Source organism: Acaromyces ingoldii, assembly GCF_003144295.1.
Source record: "Acaromyces ingoldii strain MCA 4198 unplaced genomic scaffold FA10scaffold_5, whole genome shotgun sequence".
Classification (NCBI taxonomy): Eukaryota; Fungi; Basidiomycota; class Exobasidiomycetes; order Exobasidiales; family Cryptobasidiaceae; genus Acaromyces; species Acaromyces ingoldii.
Window position 1 is genome coordinate 734,274 of NW_020290251.1, and position 25,392 is coordinate 759,665.

At 56.9% G+C, this 25,392-nt stretch overlaps 9 protein-coding genes across 9 annotated transcripts; 1 reads left to right on the forward strand and 8 right to left on the reverse strand.

Moving 5' to 3' along the window:
- Positions 1 to 292: 292 nt before the first annotated feature.
- FA10DRAFT_268517 (hypothetical protein) lies at positions 293 to 3,652 on the reverse strand. The gene has a single exon (XM_025522366.1). The coding sequence runs from the start codon at positions 3,271 to 3,273 to the stop codon at positions 439 to 441; it is 2,835 nt and encodes a 944-aa protein (XP_025375515.1). The 5' UTR covers positions 3,274 to 3,652; the 3' UTR covers positions 293 to 438.
- A 495-nt stretch (positions 3,653 to 4,147) lies between these two features.
- FA10DRAFT_268518 (hypothetical protein) lies at positions 4,148 to 6,040 on the reverse strand. Its single transcript, XM_025522367.1, has 3 exons — positions 5,474 to 6,040; positions 4,694 to 5,407; positions 4,148 to 4,585 (listed from the first exon to the last, which is right to left on the reverse strand). Exons 1-3 carry the CDS (start codon positions 5,831 to 5,833, stop codon positions 4,331 to 4,333), a joined length of 1,329 nt encoding a protein of 442 aa, XP_025375516.1. The 5' UTR covers positions 5,834 to 6,040; the 3' UTR covers positions 4,148 to 4,330.
- Positions 6,041 to 6,525: 485 nt separating this feature from the next.
- FA10DRAFT_303295 (hypothetical protein) lies at positions 6,526 to 8,460 on the reverse strand. The gene is made up of 2 exons (XM_025525225.1): positions 7,746 to 8,460; positions 6,526 to 7,130 (listed from the first exon to the last, which is right to left on the reverse strand). The coding sequence occupies exons 1-2, from the start codon at positions 8,095 to 8,097 to the stop codon at positions 6,544 to 6,546; spliced, it is 939 nt and encodes a 312-aa protein (XP_025375517.1). The 5' UTR covers positions 8,098 to 8,460; the 3' UTR covers positions 6,526 to 6,543.
- Positions 8,461 to 8,840: 380 nt separating this feature from the next.
- Positions 8,841 to 10,484, reverse strand: FA10DRAFT_268520 (hypothetical protein). Its single transcript, XM_025522368.1, has 3 exons — positions 9,978 to 10,484; positions 9,503 to 9,896; positions 8,841 to 9,436 (listed from the first exon to the last, which is right to left on the reverse strand). The coding sequence occupies exons 1-3, from the start codon at positions 10,268 to 10,270 to the stop codon at positions 8,915 to 8,917; spliced, it is 1,209 nt and encodes a 402-aa protein (XP_025375518.1). The 5' UTR covers positions 10,271 to 10,484; the 3' UTR covers positions 8,841 to 8,914.
- Positions 10,485 to 10,687: 203 nt separating this feature from the next.
- FA10DRAFT_268522 (hypothetical protein) lies at positions 10,688 to 11,617 on the reverse strand. Its single transcript, XM_025522369.1, has one exon. The coding sequence runs from the start codon at positions 11,589 to 11,591 to the stop codon at positions 10,962 to 10,964; it is 630 nt and encodes a 209-aa protein (XP_025375519.1). The 5' UTR covers positions 11,592 to 11,617; the 3' UTR covers positions 10,688 to 10,961.
- A 281-nt stretch (positions 11,618 to 11,898) lies between these two features.
- FA10DRAFT_160301 (hypothetical protein) lies at positions 11,899 to 13,513 on the reverse strand. The gene has a single exon (XM_025518149.1). It carries the CDS (start codon positions 13,462 to 13,464, stop codon positions 12,256 to 12,258), a length of 1,209 nt encoding a protein of 402 aa, XP_025375520.1. The 5' UTR covers positions 13,465 to 13,513; the 3' UTR covers positions 11,899 to 12,255.
- Positions 13,514 to 13,887: 374 nt separating this feature from the next.
- On the forward strand, positions 13,888 to 15,784 carry FA10DRAFT_295892 (MFS general substrate transporter; the record flags this gene model as incomplete). The annotated part of the gene is made up of 4 exons (XM_025524483.1): positions 13,888 to 14,169; positions 14,230 to 14,367; positions 14,434 to 15,569; positions 15,655 to 15,784. 4 exons carry the CDS (start codon positions 13,888 to 13,890, stop codon positions 15,782 to 15,784), a joined length of 1,686 nt encoding a protein of 561 aa, XP_025375521.1.
- A 5,361-nt stretch (positions 15,785 to 21,145) lies between these two features.
- On the reverse strand, positions 21,146 to 22,547 carry FA10DRAFT_268524 (NAD(P)-binding protein). The gene is made up of 4 exons (XM_025522370.1): positions 22,234 to 22,547; positions 22,119 to 22,166; positions 21,655 to 22,056; positions 21,146 to 21,596 (listed from the first exon to the last, which is right to left on the reverse strand). Exons 1-4 carry the CDS (start codon positions 22,264 to 22,266, stop codon positions 21,261 to 21,263), a joined length of 819 nt encoding a protein of 272 aa, XP_025375522.1. The 5' UTR covers positions 22,267 to 22,547; the 3' UTR covers positions 21,146 to 21,260.
- A 92-nt stretch (positions 22,548 to 22,639) lies between these two features.
- FA10DRAFT_303299 (thiamine diphosphate-binding protein) lies at positions 22,640 to 25,066 on the reverse strand. Its single transcript, XM_025525226.1, has 3 exons — positions 24,615 to 25,066; positions 24,229 to 24,544; positions 22,640 to 24,150 (listed from the first exon to the last, which is right to left on the reverse strand). Exons 1-3 carry the CDS (start codon positions 24,980 to 24,982, stop codon positions 22,876 to 22,878), a joined length of 1,959 nt encoding a protein of 652 aa, XP_025375523.1. The 5' UTR covers positions 24,983 to 25,066; the 3' UTR covers positions 22,640 to 22,875.
- Between the last annotated feature and the right edge of the window lie 326 nt (positions 25,067 to 25,392).

Sequence of the window (25,392 nt, forward strand, 5' to 3'; positions counted from 1 at the left end):
CCCACACACACCTTGGCAGCCTTGCACGTTCCGGCAGATTTGGAGAAAATTTGGCGCTAAGAACCCAGTCCCACCGGCGAGAAACCCCGTGAGCCGGCGGGGGCTTTTTCTACAACTTGGTCACACGAGCGAACGTGGACAAAGATCGATGGTGGGCCGACGGTGAGCCAATGGCGGCGGTTGCGAGTTTCGACTTGGGAATTATCGCTTCTTCCGAAAGATTTGGCATCAGCAGCAAGGCACAAATCATTCATCCGCCCTTCAGGTCCACGCAGTTGAGATGCGTTGTATAGTACAGTACCGTCAAGATATTGCATTGCGAGGGCGCAAAGAATGTAGGGTAGTAAAGGTGACAAGTAACCACACTGAAGGATGAACAAGCGTGCCTGCGCATGTACAGATCAGAGGTTGGGACACAAAAGAAAGGATGTGTGTGCATCATCGCTGGAAGGGATAGGCATCGAGCTCGTGCTGCAGTCGAATTTCGTCAAATTTGGTGGACCGCGACCCAGCCTTTGAGGAGGGTCCGGGGGGATCCGTCAGAAAGGGAACGGACACAGCGGTCCCGTCGACGGCGATCTCATTCTCGTCTGCGAAAGGCCCCTGGCTCGCCTTTGACGACGTGCTGCTCCGGTTGTCGTCCGAAGGCACCGCTTGGCTCACTCTGTCCCACGGGGGCGTCGAGCCCTGAACCATCGAGTTAGTCGTGCCCGCTGTCGGCATCAAGCTCGCGTCTTCGCCCATGTAGACAATTGAGTGTGGCGTGCTGTGCCCTGCTGCTGCCTGGCGAGCCTCCTTGATCTTGTCTTGGGCATCGTTAGGCATAGGGTCTTCCCGGAGACGCGAGGGACCCGGTTGCCCATCCTCTGAAGCTAATGCAGCAGAAGGAGCGACACGGAAGGGGATTCCCTCAAGGATGGAGAACCCGCCAATGGAGCTCGCGGTACTCTGCCTCGACATGTTCGGTGGCATTGGCACAGACGTCCAGGCATGCTGCAGTGAGGCTTTTGTGTTGCGATTCGATTGGAGACCGGCAGTGCTGTTCGGTCGTGATTGGTAGTCTGTCTCGACATCCGTCGGCATCGAGTCTCGCGAAGCGTCCCAGTCGCGCTGCGGCAGCGGAGGATTGGACTTTGCGCCGAAACTTCGTCCCGATGCTCGGCTCTGCGCTCGGCTCTGACCTCTGCTCTGCGGATCTGTGTATGGAGTGCCCATCCGTGTCTGATAGGGCGAGTCGTCGTTTGTCATGGCATCGTACTCGTCTTCATACGCCTCACCGCCCCAGTCTGACCTCTTGCCTCCAAAGGTCGTCGTCGGGCTCTGCGTCGCCCGTTCTGTCTCGTCACGGAATGGATCAGAGGTGGTGGAGCGGTTGTCGCTCTGCTCAGCGAAGCGTGGAGACCCTTGGATGTCTGGAGAGGAAAGGCCCCTCTCGGACGCTTCCTTCTTTGCTGTGCTTAGACTACGCACGAGCTGTGCCTTTCCTTGGTTGAGCTGCACTCTCTTGAGGCCATCCGGCGTGACAATCTTCGGCGCCGAGAGAACATAGTCGAGTCCAACGGAATCCATCGTTGAGACGGTCTGCATCGTCTTTGTGCTGTGCCTCTTATCTTTCTCGCTGAAAGACGAGGTAGGAGCATTCACGGCATGGTGGCTGTACACATCGCTCTGGGTAAGCTCAGCGGGGAAGTCGCCGTAGTGGACGTCAAACTGCTGCGAGTGCGCCGTTGAGGGCGCCGCTGGGCTGATGGCCATCTGACCGTCCTCGTTGCTGTTCCAGATTTCTGAGAAACGAGGCTGCGAACGAATCTTCCTGGGCGATTTCAAGTCCTCGCCAATCTTGCCTGGTTCCACCCCGTCCGGCAGACGGAGATTCAAGTCGGGACTGCGATCGGGCCGATGTGGCAGGAGTGGGCTAGGCGACCATTCTGGCTCGAGCTTGCCACCGGGAGGGGTGCTCAGCGATGGCTGCTGTTGCTGCTGCTGTCGAAGGATGGAACCGAGCGGGCCCAAGGGAGGTGAAATGGCTGCCGAGGGCGACTGCCGCTTCGGCTTGCCCTGCAAATCAACGAGGGGAGCCCCTGTGGCGCGGTGAACCCGCTGAGGATGCTCAAGGGGCAACGAGTTCCACGCTGAATGCGCCTCAGACGACACAGACAGCGTGCCCTCTGCCGAGCCCGACGTGACGGAGCCGCGGTTGCCCGGTGGTCGATATGGAAAGGGCTGGCCCGAGCTCGAGGAAGTCTTGATGCTCTCCTGGACCGAGGCCTGGTCGGAAAAGGGGTCGAGGATGAGCTGGCCGCTCTTTGTCCTCCTCGACCTCGTCGTTTGTCCGCCACCATAGGGCTCAACGAGATTGATGGAGCTGCCCGACGAGTAGACGTTCTCGCCTGCTCGGATCGCCGTGGGGCTGTTTGGCTGCGGTGGCTGGATGGTGACGCTGAGAAGCGAGCCTTCCCTGTATCTGCTCCTTGCGTCCTCGTCATCGTCCTCCTGCCCCTCTGTGATGCGCGAAAGGTGCGTGGCTGCGCCCGTGCTTCTCCTCTTGAACGCGGCAGGGTCCTGCTCGAGGAGCGAGTCGGCGTCGCTGCCTGCACCGGGGCCACGACGAAAGGCGGTGAGGCCGTCTGACCTGAGCTCCGTCCATTCGGTGTCTTCATCGTTGATGTCCTCGGTCTCGTCGTCGTCGTCGATCATACCAAATCTGTCTACCGGCCCGCCACCAAGACCATCGCTACCGGCACCGCTGCCGCCACCCGCAGCGAGCACACCTCTGTCTGGCGTCTTGCTGCCTCCCGACCGTCTCGACTCGCCGCTCACGCCGTTCCTCGTCGCCGCAGACAACGACGTCGAGGACCCTTGGCCACCGGTATCGGAGGACGCCGCTGCACCGCCGAGCTTCTTGCCGCCCCCCAACTGGAACTTCTCGCCGGCAGCACGGACCTTGGCGTCCTGCTGCGCACGCTTGACAGCCCTCTTTGCGCGCTGGTGCCTCTGCCTCCAAAAGAAGAAGAGCACGCCCGCGAGCGCCATCGCCGCCAGCACGCCGCCCACTGCGCCGCCGATGGGCCCGGCCTTGCTGCCACCACCGCCGCCGCTGGAGCCGCCGGAGCTGGACGTGGGGTCGTTGATGCAGGTGTACATGGGGCAATCATCGCACGAGCTGGGGATCACCTGCTGGCACGCTTTGCCCTCGGGACATACGGGGCACGGCCCAAGCGCCGGGCAGTTGGCGTGGCATGCCGCTCGCCGGACGAGGGCGGGCGGCACCATTGCGGCGCTCGACTCGCGCTCGGTGCGTCTCTGGATGGTCTCGACGATTGTTGGGTCCGCCTTTATGGCTACTGGCCCCTACCACCTCCGATCGCTCCTCTTTGTGACGGAAATTTTCGCAACCCCGCCCCTTTTTTTGGCTCGTCTGGAGGAAGACCGGACTTGTTCGCTCGAGGCAGAGGGAGGAGGATGGAGAAGGGAAGGACAGGTGTTGCAGCTAGTGATGGGTGAGAAAGAACGAGAGAACCGGACCTGGATCTTGCGAGTCTTCTGCACGAGCGCTACCCGTACCCTTAGGCCCTGCCCGCTACAGCTGTCTCAGAAGAGCTGCACAGACTACCGGTAGGTAGGGCAGCGAGCAGCTAAGGAAAGAAGCGACTAGCTTTTAGAGTGCAGAAATTCTTAAAAAGTTAGTAAAGAAACAAAAATTTAAGCTGGCCTTTTTCCAATCCCGCCCCCTCTTTCTCTCTTGTTTAGCTCCTTTTTTTCTTTTTTTTTCTGTTGGCCTCTCTCTCTCTCTCCGAGCCTCTCTTTGTCTGGCGCCTTGGGTGGACGCGCCGACAGAGAGAACAGGAACGAGTCGCGTGCTTGCGTACCTTTTTTTTTTGATACGCAGCAGGGCTGTCGAAGAAGAAGAGATAGGACTGCGAGGGGAGAGCCAACGATGGAACCAGGTGGACAGACATAGCCGTGGTAGAATATGACGTACGGGGACCAGTTGGCGAGCGACACGATCGTCCATTAGCGAATCCAGAATAGAGGACCTTTTAAGAATGACCTCGCGGTCTCTAGACCGAAACCCCGCTTGCCCTTGTGGACTATTACTGATATTTATTTGCCTCATAGAATTGACCAACGCCCAGATGGAAGGGCAGATAGGAAATTTGTTCGGGCATGGACGCCAGCTGCCCTTCCTCAACACCTCCGATTGCTACAAATCTGTACCTCCAATTTTCATTTCTGGCTGTGTGATCATCGGAACGAATACATGCACCCCCCTTTGGGCTAGATAGAAGAGACGGCCAGAAGATTAGGTTGACGGATTCTTTCTGGATTTCTAAGCCTCGCTTGCCTCGGCGGGGGCGGCCTGCTCGCCCTTTTCCTGAGCGGCTGCGGCGGCGGCGGCGGCGCTCGCCCTCCTCTCCTTCTCGCCCTCGAGCGAGTTGTAGAGGAGGAAGAGGGCCTTTTCGTTGCTCTCGGCGGTGCCCTGGATCGTGAACATGCGTTCTCCCGTCTCATCGTGGGGCGCCTTTGCGATCGAGATGCGCGAGCCCGACAGTCTTCGGATCTCGGTGATTTTACTTCCTCCTTTCTGTTGTGGACAACGGCAGCACCAGCGGGCCAGACTGATCAGACTCAAGAAAGCAAAACGAGGAAAAGAGAGAGAGAGACAGAGAAGGCGAGGGAGGCTGGCACTTACACCAATGATACAGCCGACCATGTCCGAGGGGATGCTAATGTTTTGGATGCGCGTCTCTCCGTCAACGACCTGGGCAGGGGAGCTGGCGCCGTTGCCAGCCAGGCCGCCGCCGGGGTTGACGGCGGCAGCGCTGGGCACGCCAGCAGCGGATGCGGCAGAGGCGGCAGAGGCAGCGGCCGCAGCAGCAGAGGCAACGGCGGCCGAGGGAGAAGAACCGGGGCCGGCACCGTTGACATTCGACTTGCGGTGGCTCTGGTTGGGCGTCAGCGCCATGGGTGCGCCCGGTGCCGTGGAGATCCTCCTTCCTCCCTGGGGCTGCAGACCGCCTTCGCCTCCAGCGGCGAGGACACCGGGGCCAGCGACTTCGAGACCAGGGTGGTAGAGGATGGTGCCCTGACCGCGCTCCCAGTCCTCGACGAGGCAGCGTCCAATCTCCTCGACGGCGACCTCGATGCCCTGGACGGTGCCTTGGACTTCGACGATGCGCTCGGTGCTCGAGGGCAGCATTTCCTTGGAGGCAACCATGCGCACGCCCGAGGTGTCCTGGATGTGCTTGATCTTGAGCCCCTGGCGACCAATGACGGTGCCCATGAGGTTATGTGAGATGAGCAGACGAATCGTTGTCTGACCCGTCGCGCTCGCACCGGTGGGCGCAGCAGGAGCGCCCGGAGTCAGAGGGTTGTCGAGGATGGTGGCCGCGATCAGAGAGTAGGCCTGTGTGTGCCGTCGCAGCGGTCAGCCGATGGGGTGCTTCGTCAATACGAGACGGCATACACTCACCTTGGCAACACCCTCCAGCGTGCCGCTGACGCTAAGAACACGATCGTGAACTCCGGGAACAACCTTGCTGACACCAGCCTTGACACCGGACCGGTCGCGGAGCTCGGCGACGTTTGCGCCGCCTTTGCCAATGATGACGCCTGCCTCCTTTGTGCTCACAAGGGCTCGCAGGGTAAAGGCCTTGGGACCACTGGCAACGGGAGAGGCATTGGGGGCAACGCCAGAGTCGTCGGCAGCCGTAACAGCGGCTCCATTGTCGAGCGACGTCTCGGTCACATTGGCTGCGTCAGAGGACGTGTTGACGGCCTGCTGGGGCGACACCTCTGCAGGCTGAGCAGCGGAAGGGGCGGGAGAGGACATTATCTTCGTGACAATGAGAAAACAATTGGAAGTTGTGAGATGAAGAGGTGTGTGTCAGGAAGCGTGGGAAGGCGGCGAAGAGGTCAGGAAGGAGGACACGGAAGAGAGGAGAAAGAAAGGCGGAGGGAGATAGGGAAGAAAAGGTCGGAGGAAAAGGTCAAAGGAAGAGGAGAAGAAGGGTGGGGAGGCGGATTTGAGGTCGGAAAAGGCGGAACGGACGGACAAAAGACGTTCGTAGAGGATCAAGTCGAGGTAGAGGTGAAAGGTGAGGGAAGAAGTGCTTGGGGAGGGCGACGCCTCTTCTCAAATTTATTCCTGCCGTACTGCTTGCTGCGTGAAGTCTAACGTGCATGAGGTCGCGCCACGTGAGCACAACGGTCGGATTCCTGCTTGCCCGCCCACCACCGCCATCTTTGAAATTGCCTCGAGCTGGCGCCGCTTGTGCATTAAACGGACAGCGGCTCAGAAGAACATTCAGAGGACTAAAACTCCCAGCTTGGGAGAGGTACAGACGTTCATGCTGTCGTTGAAGTCAAGTGCTGTCTGTACTTTGACTAGGATCACTCGAATTCTCGAACTGCGGCGTCGACGGGTAACGAGGCCGCTCGAAACATTGAAGTTGTGTGGTATTGATGCATTGATTAGCTGGGATTAGAGGGAAACTAGGTGTTAAAGAAATTAGTATGATGGTAGTGAAAAGGTACTGGCTTTTAAATGAGCAAACTGAGTCCGTACGTCTCTTCGTCTTCGTCCTTTGGCTTTGTATCGTACGGCTGGATGGTGATGTTGCCTCCATGGTTGGACATGTACCACGACGGCGGGTTCTGCTGGTCCGCTGGTTGCTTGCCCGTGGCCGAGACGACGATGTTGAATTTGAACTCAGCCTGGAAGAATTGGGCGTTGGTCAGAGCATCGTGCTGGAAGTCGGTATTGCCGCAAGGCTGGACGGACAAGGGGTAGGCTCCGCTGACAAAGCTGCCGTTGTAGTAGGTTTTGGGAGGACCCTCAAAGCCCGAGCTACCGATGCCCAGGCACATGTGAACGTAAGACTCGTCATAATCGGGCAATCTGACTTTGAGTGGCGTATTTTTTCCAAAGCCATCTTGATTTTGCGGATAGTAGGAGTAGTTGTTGCCCGTCGAGTTGCAGGGGACACCAACGACATTCGTGATCTGCTTGACAGAGTCGCTTTCCTCCGTGAAGGGCACAAGCCGCCGTTGAGTGGTATTGGATGAGTCGACAGTGGTCTCGATACCAAGCTTGCCTCGGCTGGCTCCCTCGGCGAGGTCGCCGTAGCCTAGTGAATCTCCGTGTATCCACTCTGATTCTGGAGCACAGCGAATCTAAGGCGGCGAGCGAGACTCGAGAGGCGCGGCCTGCACCATGGCGACGGTGAATGTCAAAGCGACTGCAATACTCTTGAACATGACTGAGGGGGCCAAGCGATAAGGAAAGTGATGGAGGATCGAGTGCTGTTGTTGGCGGAAGAGAAATCTCACCGGAGCATGGAGAAATCTCATATGTCAAAGCCTACCGGTAGAGCTTCGATATTGACACGAGCACGTTTCGGTGATTCCATGCTTAATCTAAGACCATTCTCGCGTTCCCATCTCCGTGAAAATGAGGCGATCCTAGCTTACTTAGCCAGGCCAAAACGCCTTTCCTCTGAACGCTGCAGAAGACGGTGTGATCGAGGAAGGTCGTTTATGAATTCAAGGGAGCTACGCGTGTTCAGTACAAATTTTGAATTCCCCACAGACTCCCTTCCCTCGAAAAGTGCCTGGCACCGATTTTTTTTTTTTTTCTTTACTCTTTCACCACCATCATCCGCGCTCTGTCCACTCTCCCACTTCTTGCCAATCATGCCGAGGGCCAGATTCACCTGCTACCGATGTCACCAACAAGGGCTCACCTGCAATATTCCTAAAAAGGATAGCAAGTGTACTGGCTGCATGGAGGCCAAGAGCAGGTGCAACGGGGATAAGAGGGATCCGGGCTATGCCAGGGGCTCCTTGCTCGCCAGGGTGTACACCGTCATGCTTGACGAGTTTCCTGAGCATGAGTGGCACCCGCCAAAGACCGATCTCAAGCTGAATTCCGTGCCTGCCGCTTTCCGCCAAGCTCATCCCGAGCTCGCCGAGGAGATCCGCGAGGCCGCCGAGGAGCGTCCAACGAAGCGCCGCAGGACTGCCGAGGTCTTTCATCCGCCCGCCGACGCGTCCGAAGCCGCCGAAGACTTTGCCAAATGGTCCGACGCCCTCCATGATGACCTTAGCACTATTGCCACCTTACGCCAACAACTTGCCGAAGCAATTTGGACCGCCCAAATGCACCGTACCTTTGCCGAGATTTGCCGTGAACGCATCCCGCGCGCCGAGCGTCCCGACCCCCTTCCCAAAGTGGAAGATGAATGAAGTAAAAGTTGGAAATCCGGTCGCTCGGCAAATTGCAGTCGTTGATGGCGTTGAGGAAGTGCATCAGCCAAGCTGATCGTTTTCAACGGGTCGGTCGAGCGTCAGCGAAGGTCTCGATCCGAGAACAATATAGCTCGCCCAGGCTGCCCCTGAGTACTGAGGTGACTCCAAACTCGTGTGTCGCGGCGACGGCGAGGTCTTCGATGCTCTCGAACGTTAAGACGACGAAAAAGAGCAGGAGTTGTTATTAGATCAAGAGAAGGAGGAGCGTTACAAGGCGAAGTAGTAGGCGTCGAGAAGGTCCGAGCGCGAGCGCTCGGACCACCAGACGCGTCTTAAAAGCTGGACTGGTCGGAAACGTCAGAACTTGCAGCTAGCTCTGCTGAGGCTGCCGTCCGGAATTTAGGCTAAAGAATTCGCCACAAAAAGGCTCAAAATCTGTACCCAGGCCAAAATGTCGGGTTGAGAGAGAAGTCATCATTGTTTTGGCCTCACGTTGCCCGACGCCATGATGCGCAGCTGGAACCTACTTATTGAGCCGCAATAAATCACCCGCAGCATGCAGACGAGCTCTTGCGAAGCATCCAGCCATTCAACAAGTTCAGAAGCAAGAACATCAGATTACGTAGAGAGGGATCAAAAGAGCCAGAAGTATGTCGAAGTAGGATCATGTCCGATTCAGGGTTCTCAGAAGGCTCCTTGCCGCTCCGAGCGACATGCCCGGTTCGGGAGGATAAGCAATGTACAGCGGTCGGTCCTGGGCGTGCCATTTTGATCGAAAGGCGTGTCTCTTTGTCAAGCCGAAGGACTTGGCAATTTGTTGATAGACTTTCGAGAGCCACTGAAACTTCCAGCCGGATAAGTTGTGAACGCCTCGGAGTTCGTCGTCTGCTGATCCGCCAAAAGTGACGGTGGTCGAGGCGGTGGTGGTCTCTTCGTCTTCCTCGTCACCGGATGGACTTGACGGCGGCAATTTGGGCAATTTGGAAACAGCAGTGATGGCCTCCTCGACAAGTAACTCGCTTGTGCCTTTTGGTGCCCAGGGAAAGCTGACGAAATTCTTAATTTGGTACTCTCGCCCACCTCTGCACCTTGCTAGATTGGCCACGCCTACTGCTCGTCCTGTCTGTTCGTCGCGGGCGACAAAGTAGCGCCTATTCTTGTAGTCAATCCAGATGTCAAGCGAGTCCTGATTGAAGAAGTGTGAGCCCGACTTATTCTTGTAGGATGCGTGTCAGCTCAAAATCACACTCACACTGGCAATCTGTGGACCCTTCCTCGCTTTGAGCCAGGCTGCAAGGCCGTCGTTGACTTCTTCCACGACATCTGCGCTTGGAAGGCAACCCTCATCAAACCACTGGACCTTCACTCCGGCCCGCTGAGCGCGCCTGACAACCGAACGGAGATTTCTCGACGGTGACTCATATCCTCCCTCCTTGCTGATGTTCTTGCTTGGGTCCAGCACCTCTTCGCGAACGCAGGTAAAGACGACCCAATCGTGCATCTTTGACAGTATGATGTCCTTTGTTGCTTCGTTCACGCAGAGCAGCATGGGTGAAAGACTCTGTGAGCGACACCACTCAATAAATGCCAGCAGTGTCTCGACCAGCTTCTCCTTGGGACAGGCTGGCGTTCCCCAAACAAAAGCGCTGTGGTCGCACACCATTGTGGGCACACAGGCATTCGTGTCAGAAGATTCTGCAACATGACACAATTGAGCTTTCACTCACTAGCCGCCCTCAACGAGATAGCCTACAAGGCACCGTTGCGTTGAGCCATAAGACTGCGGCAGCTCCCAGATTTTGTAGCGTTCCTCGTGCCAGTCTGTTGCGAAGCTGTCACCGTACAATGCGATCGTCTCGCCAATGTCCTTTTCCTTGTCTTCATGGACATCGTCAACGTCGGTGTGGGGCGTAGTTGAGCGACGTGAGAAGTCGCTGATGCTGCTCCTCGGAGACGAAGGAGGAGACAGCGTGTTGAAGTCGACATCTTCGACAAAGATGGTGGGCAGCTGAGTCTGCATTGTATGTCCGAAGACTTTTTGTCGACCAGCTGACGACACTGGAGATATTACTTTGGCTTTCGTGCGAAAGTGCTCTGAAGAGGTGTCCAGCGCAACGACACGATCGGCACTGATGTGGCCACTCTGATATGTCGTGTCAAATTCTGTGTTCCTTCCCTTCTTTGCAAGGACTATAGGCGAGCAAGCCGAGCAGCAGTCTGCTGCTTGTGAAGATTGGTAGGGCTTTCGATATGTCGGTGGACCTCACTTAAATATATTAGACAGGGCCAACGACTGCGCGAGAGTCCACATCGGGTGACCTTATATGGTCGTGCGCCTCACGACATGGCTGTGCCACGGTGCTTCTGTGCAGACAATCATGCGGTACAAAAAACCGCAAAAGGCGGTGATATATGAATGAGACATGCTTTCCCTTCGCACTCGCGAATCGACATGAGCAGTGGGAAGCTTTAGTTGAGATTGACTGGACCCGTCGGAACCCGCGCAATTTTCCGTCTCTCGCGCTCGGTCGCGGAATGGAACTCTAGCGGGCTGAACAACCGGCGTCTCGAGGAATCTCTCTCCCTACACCGGGCGTTACGCGCGAAACGCCACAATGCAAGCAAACGAAAAGACGCGCGCGCGTCATTGAACAAAGAATTTCTAGGGCCGGCTTACTGAGAGGTGTCTGAGGTGTCGCGACCGCAGCTCCTCAACGCGCCATGTCAACGGTAGAAAAGATGTCGGCCCAAACCTTCTCCCAGTCCATTACGCCATCTTGGTCAGACGCAAAGGGGTCTTCCCAGGAGGCTGGCATAGGCATATCGAGCGAAGAAGGCGGTGTATAGCTCGAGTCGTTAAGCTGCTGTTGCAACGCTACGTCTGACAACATCGAAAGGTCTCCGATGCCTGTGTTGTCTCCAAACGTGCCTCTACCACCAGCGCTAGCGCTAGCAAGCGAGGCGGAGGGCTCTTGTCCCTTCTTGTTGTTGCTGACACTTGGAGGATGAGGTACTTGGCTGCGGCCGCCAAAACGTAGTAGCTGGCTATCGAGCTGATCTAAAGAGAAGAGATCAGCACCCCCTTGCGACTGCTTGCCAGCGGTTGTGAAGGCTAAAGCATCAGGAGGTGTCAGGGGGGAAGATGAGAACGTGCAGACGCCCTTGCTCGGATCGGCCTCGACGACCTTACGCCGCTTTGCGCACGCCGACAGGAGCTTCTCGAGCTTGTTGCCCACATCGTATAGTGAGCTACTGGGATCGTAGCAGTCGCTCCCATCCTTGAGACGCTCAATAGCCACATTCAGCAGCCTTTGACGGGTGCGACCTTCGGGGCTAGCCATAATTGTCGGACGGACAAATAGATCGAGGATGATGACTAGGGCAGCCTGTAATAGTGTGTGCTTGGCGATCTTTTGACGTTGTCGGCTCTTGAGCACTCCTCGCCTTATACAAAATGAGGGCCATCGGACTCACCACGCAAGAAATCATTGCCCAGCCATACTCGTGGAAGCGGCGTACGCCTTCAATCACTGCTTCTGCTGCCGTGAGGGCAGTGTCGCGCGACAGCCCGTATTCTTTTGGCTGCCGGTAGCCTGCGCTCATGAATGGTCGATGCTATCGGGGGGCAGACTTAGTCAGTGTGAATTGAGCATCAGGTGTCTCAGACTCACCAGCCTCAAGAACTTGCACTGGAGAAGAAAAGCGGCAAAAGCCTTTTGCGCGATCTTCTTCTCTCGGTCACGATAGCTCTCGTTGCTCTCATCAGGGCGTTGGAAGAGCTGAAAGTGCGTCAGGTCCGAGGCAGGGAGCTCCTGGTGAAGGTAGGATAGCTTGGTATGGATGCCAATGTATGCTTCGTAGTCTGGCTGGGCGCCTCTGGCCTCGCTCAGCGCCATGAGCCTCGTCCACTCTTGCAAAATGCCAGATAGACTCGCATACAGCGGCCACGTCGCGAAAGGCTGTGCCATACGTAAAATTAGCTCGCAACAAGACATTAGTTTCTGCTTACTCTCTCACATTGTAAGCTGCTTCATCTTGCAGGGAGATCAGCTGGCCAGGCGGCATCGAGTCAACAGCGCTGCGCGGGTTCCAGTAGTAGAAGGTGACGGTGACGCTCAGGAGCATCGAAACGATGTACCACACTGCCCTGCCGATCTCTCGTGAATGTGCGTCCTTGGCAAAGAATCGTGCTGCACCCCAGCTCAAGGGACCAGACTGCGACGATTGCGGTCTACCAAAAGAAGGCTGTTTCCATGCCAGCCGGTCTCTTTCGTCGTTTGACAGACGATCGAGGCCCAGACGCGCAGCGCTGCGAGCAGCCAGATCGAGCAGGGATGTTTGCCTGTACACTGGCACCCGGTCAGCCAGCCAGAGCTCAAAAACGCAAATGGCCTGAAGCGCCGTCATTGTGAGTTCGGCCTGCCTCTGACACAGATCAATGCAGTCGAGGCCGTCCTCAAGCCACGTCGAGATTGTTGAAGAGACCTGTTCCGAGGTGCTGACGAGACCGAGGCCGATGAGGTACGTTCTCGGCATCTCCTGGGCGCTTGCCGCCAGCACCATGAGTAGGCAGGCTAGGACGTCGAAACGAATGGGGCGAAAGCGCTCGGTAGAGGAGGAAGAAGGTGCAGGACCGCGGAGTGCTTCGAGGGCAGGCCAGAGCTCATCTACGGCGAGGAAGAAGTCTTGCATATCGATGCAGTAGAAGGCATGATGGGACAGATCCAGGTGCCGCTCGGCCAGCTCGTGCGTGAGCTCCTTGGAAGGGAGTCGCGAAGCGATGTTCAAAGCGAGTTTGCGCCGCCTCGAGGCTTGCTCCGAGGCTGACAGCGATGAGAGGCTGAGATCAAATCGACCACCGGACGCGTAGCTCTCGATACCTTGAAGTGAACCCTCAATGGCGTTGGAAGAATTTGTATTGGCCGCAGAAGCAACGACAGCAGAGACTGTTGGGCTTGCTTCCGTCTGTGCCTTTCTCGCGACGGACCGCGGCGTAGTCGTGGCCGCTGGGCTCCCGTAGCTGGACGATGAAGCGACGTTTTCGTCACGCTCATCACCCCATCGGCAATCGACGTTTCGTTTTCTGCAGTTGGCGCAGCCAGGCACGTTCCGATCGCACCGCTCCTTGCGAGTGCGGCATTCCAGGCACGATATTGGCAGCCGCTTCTTCCTTCGCTTCGCTGCGGGCGGTGACGGGTCGGCTGGGGGCGTCATTGGGAGCCGACGATCTTGGTGGAGTTGGTGTTTGGAGCGTGCGCCGATGTCCGCCAATGCAGGCGGACTTTTCAATCTGACGGATTCAAAAGTCCGAATCTATCTCCAGGCACAGCTTTAAATTTTTGATCAGTGACATCCGCCCAACGACATGGGGACAGAATCAATGTGGCTCAGAAGCATAGTGTACGGCTCAGAAGCATGGCTTTCAAATTTGTCTTTCAGAGTCACTGCCGCCCCATCGATCGATATTTGAGAGCCTGAACCGGGGCAAATTGAGGCGCGTATTGGCTGGCGCCAGAGTGACAGTGGGCGCATGCGTGCTTATTGAAGCTGTGGTGTGGCACTGTCAGACCCTGCCTTTCTGCGAAAGGGAGGCCCGGCTCGTCTGTCAACACCGACATGAGCTGGTCTCTTCATAGCATGCAACAATTTGAAGAGGCTGGACCTGAGACTTGTGCGACTACGGCGACGAAAGCAACGAGAGACCCGGAAGGACAACAGAAGCCAGAACAACAAATACTGCGCACCGACACTCTCCTTTCGTTGCCGCCCGAGCCGTCGGCGCTGGACGCCAACGTCGTCCTCTTCAAATCTAAAAATGACCCTGACAACCCATTTGCGTGGTCGGCCTGGAAGAAGTGGCGCGTGCTCGGAGTTGTGCAGCTATGCTGCCTATGCGTAACGATGAACGCTACCATCGTGGTGAGTGCTCCTTCGTTTTGTTTCGAAAATGCACTCCCTTACAAGGAGGTTCCATTGAAGACAGGGGCGTATGATGGCCTGCGTAGCTACTTCAGGATCTCAAGGCACATAGTCGTTCTCAGTGTATCCTTCTACGTCGTCGGATTGGGGTTCGGCTCAATCCTGTCTGCACCTCTGTCAGAACTCTACGGCCGAAGGGTGAGTTCAAGCCCATCCTTTGTACACCTTTTGCGAAGGAGCAAAGCGTCTAACACGTCCTCACAGCCAGTCTACCTTACCTCGTTTGCGCTCTTCGTCCTTCTCACGGTACCGCTCGTCTTTCTCCCACGGGGTCATGCTGGTTTTGTCCTTCTCTGCTTCGTTCGCTTTCTCCAAGGCTTCGTGGCCAGTGCTCACCTCAGTGTTGCGAACGGCACTATCTCTGATGTTTTCGATGTCAACAAAGCGTTTTTGCCTGTCAGTTTCTACGCTCAGGTGCCTTTCTTGGGACCCGTACTTGGTCCTCTCGTGGGGGCCCTTCTCGACCACACCTACGAGACAGGTGGACACAGCAAGAGCGACGAATTACAGACCTGGCACCTGACGATATACTTCACCATTACCCTCTGCAGTTCGGCCTTTCTCCTTCTCCTCCTTTTTGTTCCGGAGACTTACACTCCCATCCTTCTCGTCCACCGAGCTCGTCGGCTTCGTGATGCAACAGGCAACACCAATCTGTATGCGCTGCATGAGGAAAAGATGCGAACTCTTTCCCCCTCCTCGAGCCGTCAACCTTTACTTTTAATCATCCTCAGGACGACGCTCTTCGGCTGCTTTCTACCATTGCTAAAAGAGCCGCTGCTCCTTATCCTCTCATTTTGGTCCGCCTTACTTCTCTCTATTCTCTACCTCTTTTTCCAGCTTTTTCCCCTCGTTTTCGGCGCAGCTTACACCTTTACGCCCCTCGAATGCTCCCTTTCCCTGTTGGGAATCGTCGTTGGAATGCTCCTCGCTATGCTGAGCATGCCGCTCTGGAGCATCCTCTACGCGCACCAACTTCAACCTCGTCTCAAGAGCACCGAAAACAAGCGCTCCGTGCTCTCGTACCTCTTCCAGCGCCCAGCAATCGCCTCGCCCGAAGCTCGTCTGCCAATGGCCCTGCTCGGCTGCTTTCTCGGCCCAATTTCTCTCTTTCTCTTCGCCATGTCCACGCGTGGACCATCTTCAGCCAAAGCTCCACCCCACTGGATTCTTCCTATCCTGTCCACGGCACCCTTTGGTGCCGCCCTCATCTTTCTCTTCACACCCCTGCAGCTTTTTCTCAACGAGACCTATCTCCCCGTCGTCGCGAGTGCCACGGCCGTCAGCGTCTTCATCCGTTCGACCTCGTGCGCTTCTTTGCCCATCTTTACAAATTACCTGTGAGCCCCCAAACACCCCTCTTACCCCACTCTTTCGCCCTCTTTTTTCCGCTGAACAGCAAGACTGACGAGGACTATCTTGCAGAAACGAAAAGATCGGAGCCAGGGGCCTCGGCATCGTCCTGGCCGTCGTGCAGCTCCTCATGATCCCCATCCCATTCACCCTCTACTTTTTCGGCCCTCGGATTCGCAAGCGCAGCCGCTTCTACCTTTAGAGCGACATCTGCGTTGTTCCACTATTGTCAAATAGACTGTTCACATATCTCTCTCTCTGTCAGCGCAAATCACGATAATAGCGCGGCTTCTCTCTCGCACAGGCCTGAAGAATGAGATCTTTTATTACATACACCCACGATTATCTTACTAATGACATCCTATCAAGAGGGACGCGAGAGCATCCTTCAACCCCAGCCTTGTCTTCTCTCTATGTATGAGGGTCCTTCTGCTATGTAAATGGCCCCCCGTCTTGAGAACATCAAGAAAGAAAAGGAAGAGAAAGAGAGAGAGAGATCTAAGAGAGAGGAGGGGGAGGTTAGGTTGAGCATATCGTCCGTTTCGGAGGGGGCGGTAGTCGTTATTTTGGGGGAGAAGAAAAGGAGCAAAGAAGAGAGGCAACATGTGCCTTCGGTCGAAGCTTCCTCTACTGACTGCGATCGCCGCTACTGCTGCTGAAAGGAGGAGACGCCGCTGTCGAGGGCGAACGCGACAGAGAGACAAACGTTGGTAAAGCCGTCGTGACGATCAAAGTAGTTGATTAGGTGGGCAGGCACCTCCTCTTTCTGCTTCTCTGTCCCCTCCTTATCTTTGCTCTGGTCCTCTGCCTTGACAGATTCCGAAGCCGCAGTTGCGGCGCTCCGATAGATGAGAAGGTCGCGCATGGTCGGGTGACTGTGCGACTCGATCTTTGCCGCCTGGGCCGCGCGCCACTCGAGGTCATTCCCGGCTTCGAATTCAGAGGCCACAGCAGGTAAGCCCACATCGAGGATCAAGTCGAGGCCGGCCAGCTGCGTCTGCACGTCGACTGACGTCTCACGGAACCGCTGAAGGACGAGAAGGGCATACGAGGCAAACAGCGTCCGCCGCATAGTTTCCTCAAAGCCCCACTCGAGAAAGGCGGCTCCCTGCGTCCTACGGCGCTCCTCCAAAGCTCGGATTCGCTGCGACAGAAGCCGCGAGATGCGCGAGAGACCAATGAGGCTAGAGTCGATGAGATCGTTGGGAATGTGTGTCGTGCTGCTTGGGTCGCTCGACATGAGGAGGAGAATGACAAAGAACCAGAGGGCAGAGGTGCTGGCAAAGACGTCTGCATCGGAGCCGTGGGCGAGCGAGTCGATGGAGGCAACAATGGACTTGGACTCGTTTGCCACGAGCTCCCAGACCATGCCTTCGCTCGCCGGTAGCCGGACGTGGTGGCCGGCCATGATGACCCTCGCGCGAGCCAAGGCAACATGCGTCTCGAGGCGGGTACGTGCCAGCCACGGTCGGTGGAACAGCGGCGGCACCGGCGAAGTGGGGTCGGGAAGCACCATCAAGGAAGGGTAGAGGGTGAAGTGACCGGCGCAGGCCTGCGCCACGCCCTGCGTGATTTCTATGTCATGCTGCGCAGACGAGTGGGTCCACCAGTGTCTGGCAGCCACCTGTGGGTTACTCGTCTGACCTTCAGACATGATTGAGTCGCCCTCTTGTCTTTGCTGCGGTTGCTGTTCTGTCGTGCCTGCACCAGTCTGGTTGGCGATGGGCGTTGTGGGTATATAAGCTTGCGCATTGGCACCAAGGGCCGAGAGGCTGGGACCCATGCGATAGAGGGGCGATGGAATGACTGGCTCCTCGAGCCAGCCAGACAGGTCTACTTGAGCGCTGAAGAGGGGCCGTCCGCTCATGCCACCGCCAGTGCCGGGCATAAACATGCCCTGTGGACGAGGCATCCGTTCGCCAGTAAGAAGCTTGGGCATCTGGGGCCTCCTCGTCTGGCTCGCATCGTATTGACTGGTGCCGACGAGCGTCTCCATGCCCTGGTTGCCCACGAGGGCGGCTCGGTGCGCCTGTGCATTCGCCCAGTCCTGCGTACCGCTGTACCCTGACGCTGCCGAAGTCGAAGCCTGGCCAAGTGGGCGGAAGCGAGAGGGAGTCATGAGCGGCGGACCCATTGCTCCGGTTCTACTACTGTCGCCCTCGTCAGACGTCGATGCGGCGGGAGGGCCTTCACCGTGCCGATTGACGGGAGTCTCCTCGCCCTCCTCGTTGTCGAATTCGCTCCCCCGCCGATCGACCGAAGTGTCGATGCTTCCCCTCGTGCCCGTCCTTGCGAATCCTCTCTGTGCATTGCCAGTCGACATGGAAGCAGGCGACTCGGACCTCGGACCTAGACCTGGGCCCGTCTCAAATTGTGATCCCCCAAAGCCTTGCTGCTGCCCTTGCTGCTGTTGAGAATGCATCTGATCGCTCAGATCGAAGCTGGCCGAGCCTGCAGAGCTCGACGAAGTCGAGAGGGTCCTCCGGTTCCGAAAGTCGGAGAAGCTTCCTCGGCCGTCGTTGCTGTCGTATTCGTCTGCAGAGGAGCCGTACTCTGGCTTCGGAAATTGTTCAAAGCCTGACCCGACGGGCAATGTCCCTGGATTCCACTGTGATGGGCCCGAGACCGCGTCGCCGCCGCCGCCCGACTGCCAGGAGGGCGTGCCCTGTGGCTGCCGACGCACATTTGGGTTACCGCTTCGCGCTCCATAGACCTGCGTCGTCACGCTGGCCGTCAGTCATCAAAGATTGCATTGACATATACTACTCTCGACGACTCGAGAAGATCAACTCACGCAAGTCTTTCCCCTCGCCTTGCATCGGCCGCACGAGGGCACCTCGAGGTCGCAGCGCGCCTTGCTCCGAGCGCATTCATAGCAGCTCTTCTGCCGGTCCAGCGAAGGCTGCGCTGCGGCACGGGCCTCTCGAGCCAAGTGTCGACGAAGAAGATCATCTGGACCAGTACAAGAGGGATCCGTGAGCACGCACGTCTTCGTAAAGGGAAGGAAACGATTGTGCTCACCTCTAGCAAAGATCTTGTTGCAGTTGGGACATTTGTACCCAGCCGGGTTGGCACCGCGGTGGGCGCCGCTTGCATCGCCCACAGCACCACGATTCGATGCAGGATTCTGAGCGGTACTGCTGCTGCTATATGTGCTGAAATCTTGTTGTTGTTGTTGTTGTTGTTGCTGGTGGTGGTGGTGGGGCTGCTGGGCGTTCATCATGCTCGAAGGTATGGGTTGTTGGTCGCGATAGAGGTACTGGTGAGCCTGCTGCATTGGATGAGCACCAAAAGCTGCTTGCTGCTGCTGGTGTTGTTGCTGCTGCTGCTGCTGCGCCGCAAAGTCAGCTCCAACGCCGCCCGCGGCCTGCACCGTCGTCGCTGCTGTGGGCTGCGCCTGACCCGCGGGCCCGCTGGTGTTGCTATAGTAAGGGTGGGAGCTCATCCTGGCACTCCGCAGGGCGCTGAACGAGGACAAACGTTGCGCTCTCCGCTGAAGGGCGACCAGCGGTGGGATTCCCGAGGCAGACGAAGACGAGGACGAAGCCGAGGAAGATGTCGACGAGGAGCGCGACGAGGAAGCGACCGTTGGAGTGCCCGCAAGGTCTCCCAGCACCCAATCGCCAGGAAGGGATAGAGTGGCCGACGATGGGTTGAAAGAAGAGGAAAGTGCTGACGAGGACGAGGACGACGAGGCAGCAGCAGCAGCAGCAGCAGCGATAGAAGAAGGAGGGCGCGGCGCAATTGAATATTGAGTGGTGGTCGTGTCGAGGAAATTCAAAGAAGGCGACGCGCTAGACGAGGAAGAAGTCGTCGGCGCCCCCGCCGGTCCCCCGCTCGTTTGCTGGTAGAGATGGGCCAGGTCGTGGAGCTCGCCAAAGTAGGTCTGGCTCAACCCCACCTGGGACGAGGCCCCAGGCGCACCAGCAGAGCTTGAGTAGTAGTACCCGCGAGCAGAGCTTCCTTGGCCAGTGCTTGCGTGGGAGCTGCTCGGTGTCGAGACCGTGCTGCTGGGGGTGTCGGTGGTGGTAGTGGGAGGAAATGGAGATCTTCGAGGAGTAGGCAGCTTGGGCCACTGACGATGGTCACCTGGGGCTGTTCAACAACGACACCCATGCACCGGGGTTCCAGAGCAGAGGAACGGCGGAGACGATTGGCCGGCGGAATTATCGGTCCTTGAACAGTGACGGCGCGATGTGCTCTGCTCTGCAAGAGACGGCGACGGCGGTGTCTCGGGTTCCCTTGTAAGCACACGGATCACCAATCAGCGAGACAGACAGCGCAATAATTAAAACAGCTCGAGTGGGGATCGTATCCTCGGCCAATTGCCTGTCTTACAAGCCGACGGTCGATCGGGAGAAGAAGAAAACGGAGAAGAAGGACAAGACAGAAGAAGAAGCTACGGTTGATCGCGATGGTGATGCTGACGGTAATGGTAGTAATGATGGAAGTAGCGAAAAGGGGCCCGGAGATCACCGAGCCACAGTGTTCTCTTTGAGTCGAAGCGAGAGGAGCCTACGGAGATGTCAGGAGCGTCTCGAGAACACACCGAAGTCCGACGGAATGCTAAAAGAGCACAGGACAGTACGCAGCAGCGTGTTGATAGCAGGAAATGACTCAAGTTACGTCTTCCTATTCGGCTCTTCGTTTTTCTGTCTCACTGCTAGATGTTGACGGGCGTGGGTACGGTGTAGAGCGCCTCTCTCAATGCCCGCCGACCGTCCACGATAAAGCTAAGGTTCACAAAGTTGTCTTCTCTGCACGGGCGACAGATTATTCGATTTGAAAGAGAAGTACAGTACTTCTGTATGTCCTTTCTTCTACCTGAGCTCTCAAGTGCCTGGCAACCGTCCCGCTCCTCACACATTCCCGGTGTGCAACTCGGGCATTCGCGTACCGACAGGTAGATTCTGCAGGTTCTGTACGTAATGAAATCGCTCGTCCCTCCAAAGCGGAGCCGTAGGCCTGAGACCGGCAGAGCGAACGCAACTAGCTTGCGTTGCTCGCTTCAATTAACATTGAGGGAATGGTACACTAAAATCCATCAACCACCCTCTCCTCTCCCTCTCATTCTTCTCCTTGATACTCCCGTGAGACTTGTCAATTTGAAGATGCGAAAGAACGAGGAACTCCGGCGCGATGCGACGGAGAATAGACGACGTTGGGACTCTCGCAATCTTCCGAGCCAGACCCAGTCTGTGAATTTCCTGAAATCTAGCACATCGGGTGCGCGTCAAGGTGAGGCCTACAGGAGCCGGAGTTCCGGCGTCGGCTCCGTTTCGTCGACCGCGCGGTCTGGAGCGCAAAATGTACGACGACGTAGCCGTACCGGGCTCAGCAGCTTCATGAGGAGATCCATCTGCGGCCTGACAGACGATGTGTGTGTGGTATATTTTCGGTGTTCCTGAATATTCTGCGCCAAGCACAAGAGAAAAGGGGGAGACACAGTAGTAGGATCAATTAACAAGCCACAAGCTACGATCTCGCTTTTGTGTGCTCTCGCACGAGAGCCTCGCTCAGGGACCACAGGTCGGTGCGGAGCTTGTCGCTCTTTGAGTAGCCGGAGCTGTCCTTGGGAAGGGCGTACGAGACTCTGTATTGGTCCCTGGAGGGAGAAGGCGGACGTAAGCGTTAGATGATTTGAAGGGCAGCGTTGTTGACAAGACAGTGGAGAAGGCTCACCAACTATTCTTTTGCTCGATCTCAGGGCTCGTGGCGCAGTACAGGCTTGCTAAGGCCCCGTCAGCAGAGGAAATAAAGAGATAGGGCGCAAAGGGGGCCAATGGCGTGTTCTTGTACAGGTTGGATGCCACAAAGCCCGGGTGAACGGCTGAAGCGCGAATGAGGTCCCTTGGGTAGCGACGGTTGATCTCACGCGCCGTGAGGAGGGCGGCGAGCTTCGACTGCGAATAGCGCATGTACTTGCCCAGCTCAGATAGGCCCATCTTGCGGTTGACGGCCTGCTTGCTGGTAAAGTCAGGCGAGAGGAAGGGGTTGTAGGTAATGAACTTGTGCTGTGACGAATGTCAGCTCGATGGTCGACGGCATACTAGACAAGACGCAGATGCTCACTGCGACCGAAGACAGCTGGATGACGCGGCTCGGGTGACCACTGGACCTGGCAGCCTGCTCAAGCTGCGGGACGAGCTTTTGGAAAAGGACAAAGTGCGTCAAGTGGTTCGACTGGAACTGCTGCTCAATGCCGTCCTCTGTCAGCTTGTAGTCGACGGCCATGACGCCGGCGTTGCAGATGAGAATGTCGAGCCTGGATTCGCGCTGTGCAAACTCCTCTGCGCACTTGATGCCCGCGTCGATGGAGTTGAGGTCGAGGGAGATGAACTCCATCTCGCCGATCGTCTTGTGTTCAGACTTGAGCGCCTTGATGGCATCTTCAGCCTTGGACTGGGTGCGCGAGGCCATGTAGACCTTTGCGCCATGCAGAGCTAGCTGTCGAACCGTCTCAAGGCCGATGCCCTGTTACATCCGTACGAGCGATCAGCTTGCAGCTCGAGACGCTTGCTGCGCAAGTTTCTCACCCCATTGCCACCAGTGACGAGCGCGACTTTGCCGCTAAGGTCTGGAATCTGTCAAGGCAAGGCAACAAGAGCTGAGCAGCCGGCAGGGAACAATAGCGCAAGAGATTCTACCTACCTGGTCGTTGCTGAATTTCTTCGAGGTTGACATCTTTACCTTTTCTCTTCTCCGGGCGTTGGACGCTTTTGTTTGTGGAGAGAAAGCAAAAATGGCAGAACAGATTCCTCCGCTGTCGTGTTCTTCTTTATCTGTTGCAAAACCCTTTTCTCCCTTCGACGTGTTGAAAGGCGTCCTTGCTTGGACGAAGAGAGCTAGCAAATCGTCAATGAGCAGGGTCACTGCTGCGCGGAGTATGTACAGTACGCTGAGTGGGTCTGACACTAAGCACTCAGGAATGAGCAGAACCGGCCGGGACACTGACGTCACCCAAGACGTTAATTGACAAGGAACGACCTTTCTCCAACTTTTTCACAACGAGGCAAAAGAGAAGCCACTCAAACGTAGACTTGCAACACGCTAAGTGCCCCCCACTAGATTAGAATTACAGCTGCTTTGTGTGCCAAAAATTCTCGCTGGACGGGATCGCTGTCCAGTGCAGATGCGGGGTAGCATGCACCATGGCGATCGTCCGGCAGCGCGAGAAATCTCAATCCAGCAATCGAGTCAAAGAATATCACAATTCCATCGTTACCGTTAGTCATTCCCATTTACATTGGCGAGAGAGAGTATATAGAGTCTCGAAGAGCTCTAGCCACCAATTTAGCCCATGAGCTCCTTGACCTTCTTGTAGATGTCGTCAGATCCAAGGCCTTGGGCGAGCATCTGCTCCCAGAGACCACCGGCGCCCTCCTTGTTGACACCCATGTGGTTGTACTTGGGCGTGAGGCCCCTGTTGAGCAGCCAAGAGCCCATCCTGGCGCCAAGACCGGTCCTCTCGTTGAGCGACTCGACGACGAGGACGAAGGGGTAGGAGCCGTACTCCTTGAGCGCCTCCTCGTCAACAACGTTGAGCGTTGACTTGTTCACGAGGGCAATCTCGTGGCCCTCGGAACGCAGCTGGTCAACGGCCGAGACGGCGCGGTAGACCATGTCGCCGAAAGTGACGACAACACCCTTCTTGCCCGAGCGGATGAACTCGTCCTTGCCAGGGACGAACTTGTAGTCGGCACCGTAGTAACGCTCCTCGCTGTTCTCCTTGGTGATCCAGGGAACCTTGGCACGGGTCGAGAAGATGAAGCGGAGGCCCTCCTCGTAGATGACACGCTCAACGACGGCCGTCATCTGCTGCGGGTCAGCAGGGAAGTAGAGCCGGGTCACGTAGGCGTCCTGGAGGCCATTGTCGGCGAAGAAGTTGTTGAGGCCAAAGTGGCAGGTGTTGTCGGCCATCTCGTCGACACCCGAGTGAGAAAAGTGGCAGAGAACATTGGAGAAGTTGAGGCGAGCCATGGTGATTTCAGAGATGCACATCTCGAGGAAGGCCGAGAAGGTAGAGAAGACACCTGTGCGGTAGACGCCGTCGGGAAGGTACGAGCCGAAACCAGCGGCAGCGGAGAAGTTGCCGCGCTCGCAGATACCAGACGAAATGAAGACCTCAGGGTGCTTCTTCTTGATGGCAGCCAGACCAGTGGAGCCAGCCAGGTCCGAGTCAATGACGACAATCTTCTTCTTGTTCTCCTCTGGGCTCGTCTTGTCGAGGACACCGTTGACAGCCTCGCCGAAGGTGCTTCGGTTCGCTCCCTTGTCCTTGCTCGATCCAATGAACTTAAGCGGGCTGGGGTCGGGCTTGAGGCCCTGAAGGATCGAAACAGCGTCCTTGTACCCCTTCTCCTCGAGGTAGGCGCAGGCCTTGTCGACGGGGATAACATCGTGGCCGTGCGTCTCGCCCTCGAGACCCTTGATGCCAGGGCACATGGGGCGCTTCGAAATGAGAGCCACAGGGCCCTTTGCGCGCAGCGTGTTCATAAGGGCCGGGAAGAGCGAGTCGAGGTTCTCGCCCTCGGCGTGGAAGACCTCGAGACCGTGTCCCTGGAGGGTCTGTGGAGGTGGAAAAAAAAAGGAAGAAGACAGATTATCAGCAAGTGCAAACAGGAAAGGCATCTCAAAAATGTTTACCTTCTCAACAGAGAAACCGGGGAAGTATTGCGAAGGGTGGCCAGCAATCGTGACATCGTTGTCGTCGATGAAAAGCTTGATGTTGAGCTGTTGGGCGACAGCGAGACGGGCAGCCTCGGCATCGTTGCCCTCCTGCTGCGAACCGTCAGAGCCGAGGAGGATCGTGATCTTCTCAGGGTTGGCCATGGCCACACCGTTGGTCAGGGGCCACTGGTGACCCAGACGGCCAGAGGAGAATTCGACACCGGGCGTGAAGCGGGCCTCGGGGTGGCCGGGAAGACCCGGTGGGCCGCCCTCCTTGTGTGCACGACGGTAGCTGAAGGGTGCAGTAGAAAAGCGTCAGCAGCTCCTCCTTGTCAATCGAGCCAGCAGGAAAATAGACTCACTTGAGGAGGTCCTCAGCCTTGATGTGGCCGTCCAGGGCACATCGCAGGTAAACAAGGGCAGATCTGTGTCCAGCCTCGTCGAAGAGAGTGGGAACAAACTTGCCCTTTTCGTTCTCGAAGAGCGACAGGAGAATTGTGGCCTCGGGGACCATGTCGTATGGTCCGCCGGTGTGGCCCGAGACACCGTGGGCAGCACCCGATGCCGTGAAGAAGACAATCGAGTCACGGAGCAGGTTGATGTTGAACTGGAGCTGCTTCTTCTGCTCGGCGTTGAGCGACGTCGACTGGAGCGTCAAGCCGGGAACGGGCTTGTACTGGTCCAGAGGAATACCTCCGAACTTCTTGGCGTCAAAATCCCTGAGAGGCATTTTGATGTATCTAAGGGGGAAAGGTAGGGGAGGCTACGTCTAGAAAGCAAGGTGGAAGGGAGGGATGGGTGATGGGGGTGGTGGAAAGAGGAAAGAAATGTTTCCCGGCTACGTGTCGTTTTATCTTCGCACATCGTGCGCTGGCCTCTTCCATCAGCCATCGCACGTCCATCGCCATTCCAAAAATTTCTATCGAGGCATACAAGCTATTCAATTGATCCAGCCAATCGCCAGCTCGTTCGCACGCACCACATCTCTACCCTTCGAATCTCAGGGTTCCCTTTCCCTGCTATCAGGTCCTGGCTTCGGTCAGTCTTCGCGTCCCTGCACTCCCTAGGCTCAACAATTTTATCGCCGCGCCCGCGCGCTGGCTGGGACTGAAGTACTTTGCCTTTCTTCGCACTGCGATT

Coding starts and splice junctions, on each gene's coding strand:
- FA10DRAFT_303299 (XM_025525226.1), bottom strand. CDS start 24,982: ATGCCTCTCAGGGATTTTGACGCCAAGAAGTTCGGAGGTATTCCTCTG. Junction 24,545..24,614: donor AAGGCTGAGGACCTCCTCAA/GTGAGTCTATTT, acceptor TGCACCCTTCAG/CTACCGTCGTGCACACAAGG. Junction 24,151..24,228: donor CCGGTTTCTCTGTTGAGAAG/GTAAACATTTTT, acceptor CCACCTCCACAG/ACCCTCCAGGGACACGGTCT.
- FA10DRAFT_303295 (XM_025525225.1), bottom strand. CDS start 8,097: ATGGAGGGCGTCGGACCATTTGGCAAAGTCTTCGGCGGCTTCGGACGC. Junction 7,131..7,745: donor CCTTTTTAGGAATATTGCAG/GTGAGCCCTTGT, acceptor GAGATTCACTAG/GCTACGGCGACCTCGCCGAG.
- FA10DRAFT_160301 (XM_025518149.1), bottom strand. CDS start 13,464: ATGACGCCCCCAGCCGACCCGTCACCGCCCGCAGCGAAGCGAAGGAAG.
- FA10DRAFT_268518 (XM_025522367.1), bottom strand. CDS start 5,833: ATGTCCTCTCCCGCCCCTTCCGCTGCTCAGCCTGCAGAGGTGTCGCCC. Junction 5,408..5,473: donor CGCTGGAGGGTGTTGCCAAG/GTGAGTGTATGC, acceptor CGGCACACACAG/GCCTACTCTCTGATCGCGGC. Junction 4,586..4,693: donor TGGTCGGCTGTATCATTGGT/GTAAGTGCCAGC, acceptor TGTCCACAACAG/AAAGGAGGAAGTAAAATCAC.
- FA10DRAFT_268517 (XM_025522366.1), bottom strand. CDS start 3,273: ATGGTGCCGCCCGCCCTCGTCCGGCGAGCGGCATGCCACGCCAACTGC.
- FA10DRAFT_268522 (XM_025522369.1), bottom strand. CDS start 11,591: ATGGCTAGCCCCGAAGGTCGCACCCGTCAAAGGCTGCTGAATGTGGCT.
- FA10DRAFT_268524 (XM_025522370.1), bottom strand. CDS start 22,266: ATGTCAACCTCGAAGAAATTCAGCAACGACCAG. Junction 22,167..22,233: donor AGAAATTCAGCAACGACCAG/GTAGGTAGAATC, acceptor TTGCCTTGACAG/ATTCCAGACCTTAGCGGCAA. Junction 21,597..21,654: donor TCCAGCTGTCTTCGGTCGCA/GTGAGCATCTGC, acceptor CATTCGTCACAG/CACAAGTTCATTACCTACAA.
- FA10DRAFT_268520 (XM_025522368.1), bottom strand. CDS start 10,270: ATGCAGACTCAGCTGCCCACCATCTTTGTCGAAGATGTCGACTTCAAC. Junction 9,897..9,977: donor TATCTCGTTGAGGGCGGCTA/GTGAGTGAAAGC, acceptor GTGCGACCACAG/CGCTTTTGTTTGGGGAACGC. Junction 9,437..9,502: donor AGGGTCCACAGATTGCCAGT/GTGAGTGTGATT, acceptor TTCTTCAATCAG/GACTCGCTTGACATCTGGAT.